Source organism: Apodemus sylvaticus, chromosome 19 (assembly GCF_947179515.1).
Source record: "Apodemus sylvaticus chromosome 19, mApoSyl1.1, whole genome shotgun sequence".
Classification (NCBI taxonomy): Eukaryota; Metazoa; Chordata; class Mammalia; order Rodentia; family Muridae; genus Apodemus; species Apodemus sylvaticus.
The window spans coordinates 57,287,928-57,289,386 of NC_067490.1; the positions used below are offsets into that span (position 1 = coordinate 57,287,928).

Genomic DNA, 1,459 nt, shown 5'->3' on the forward strand with positions numbered 1-1,459 from the left:
AGTAATTAGGATCTGTTCGTTTTCACCACTCATTGACTTTTCATATAAATATATAATTAATATTTTTTTATATATTAAGCATATACTTTACATGTGTGAAAAGTCAATGAGATATGAATATGAGGTATATTTATGAGTATATGAATATATATGTATATATAAATATATAAGCTTGTTAATAATTTATTTAATTAACTTTATCTCTTCATGTTTTCTAGAACTGAGGATAAAAACAAAAGAGAAAATGAGCAATGGTGGAATTCAATGCAAGTTGGGAAGGGTACTTTATTTTTCTGGGTTTTTCTAAATGGCCTCATCTGGAAGTTGTTCTCTTTGTGGTGATATTGATATTCTACATGATGACACTGACAGGAAATCTCTTCATCATCATCCTATCACACCTAGATTCTCATCTCCACACCCCTATGTACTTCTTCCTCTCAAACCTCTCTGCTCTGGATCTCTGCTATACCACTAGCTCTGTTCCTCAGCTGCTGTTCAACCTCTGGGGCCCAGAGAAGACGATATCTTATGCTGGTTGCATGCTTCAGCTCTATTTTGTCCTCGCTCTGGGTACCACAGAGTGTGTTTTGTTGGTGGTAATGTCCTATGACCGCTATATAGCTGTGTGTAAACCCTTGCATTACTCTGTTCTCATGAATCCTCGTTTTTGCCAACTGCTGGCTGCAGCATCCTGGGTATGTGGCTTTACCACCTCAGCACTTCATTCTTCCTTTACCTTCTGGGTACCCCTGTGTGGCCATCGCCAAGTGGACCACTTCTTCTGTGAAGTGCCAGCACTGTTGAAGTTGTCTTGTGTTGATATCCATGCAAATGAGCTGACCCTCATGGTCATGAGTGCTATTTTTGTTGTCATACCACTCATTCTGATCCTGAGCTCCTATGGTGCCATTGCATGGACTGTCCTGGAAATACAATCAACTACTAGACTTCAGAAAGTTTTTGGGACCTGTGGAGCTCATCTGACTGTTGTTTCTCTCTTTTTCATTCCAATCATGTGCATTTATCTTAAGCCTTCAACAAAAAGTTCTCAAGATCATACCAAGTTCATTGCCCTCTTCTATACTGTTGTCACACCTAGCCTCAACCCTCTCATTTATACTCTAAGAAACAAAGATGTGAGAGGGGCAATAAGGAGGCTGAGTTGGTATAAAAGAGAGAAATGAGAAAAGCCTTCTACTGTGCAGTCTTTAATAAGAAGGTCTGAACCATCATTAAGGTCACTTTACTCTTTACAATCTTTTTAGACACTGAATCATAAAACATAAAACACAGAGATTAAATTATTTAAGGATCCAGTGACGACCCCATTTAGTGATCCATCCCATATACAGTTACAAAACCCAGACACTATTATTGATGCCCACAAGTACTTGCTGACTGGAGCCAGATATAGCTGTCTCCTGGGAGGCTCTGCTAGTGCATGACAAATACAGAG

At 39.1% G+C, this 1,459-nt stretch overlaps 1 protein-coding gene across 1 annotated transcript; it reads left to right on the forward strand.

Moving 5' to 3' along the window:
• Nucleotides 1-251: 251 nt before the first annotated feature.
• LOC127670125 (olfactory receptor 2J3-like) lies at nucleotides 252-1,187 on the forward strand. Its single transcript, XM_052164439.1, has one exon. It carries the CDS (start codon nucleotides 252-254, stop codon nucleotides 1,185-1,187), a length of 936 nt encoding a protein of 311 aa, XP_052020399.1.
• The last annotated feature ends 272 nt before the right edge of the window (nucleotides 1,188-1,459 follow it).

What these genes read in the sequence shown, in the direction of transcription:
- LOC127670125 (XM_052164439.1), top strand. Translation starts at nt 252, where the DNA reads ATGGTGGAATTCAATGCAAGTTGGGAAGGGTACTTTATTTTTCTGGGT.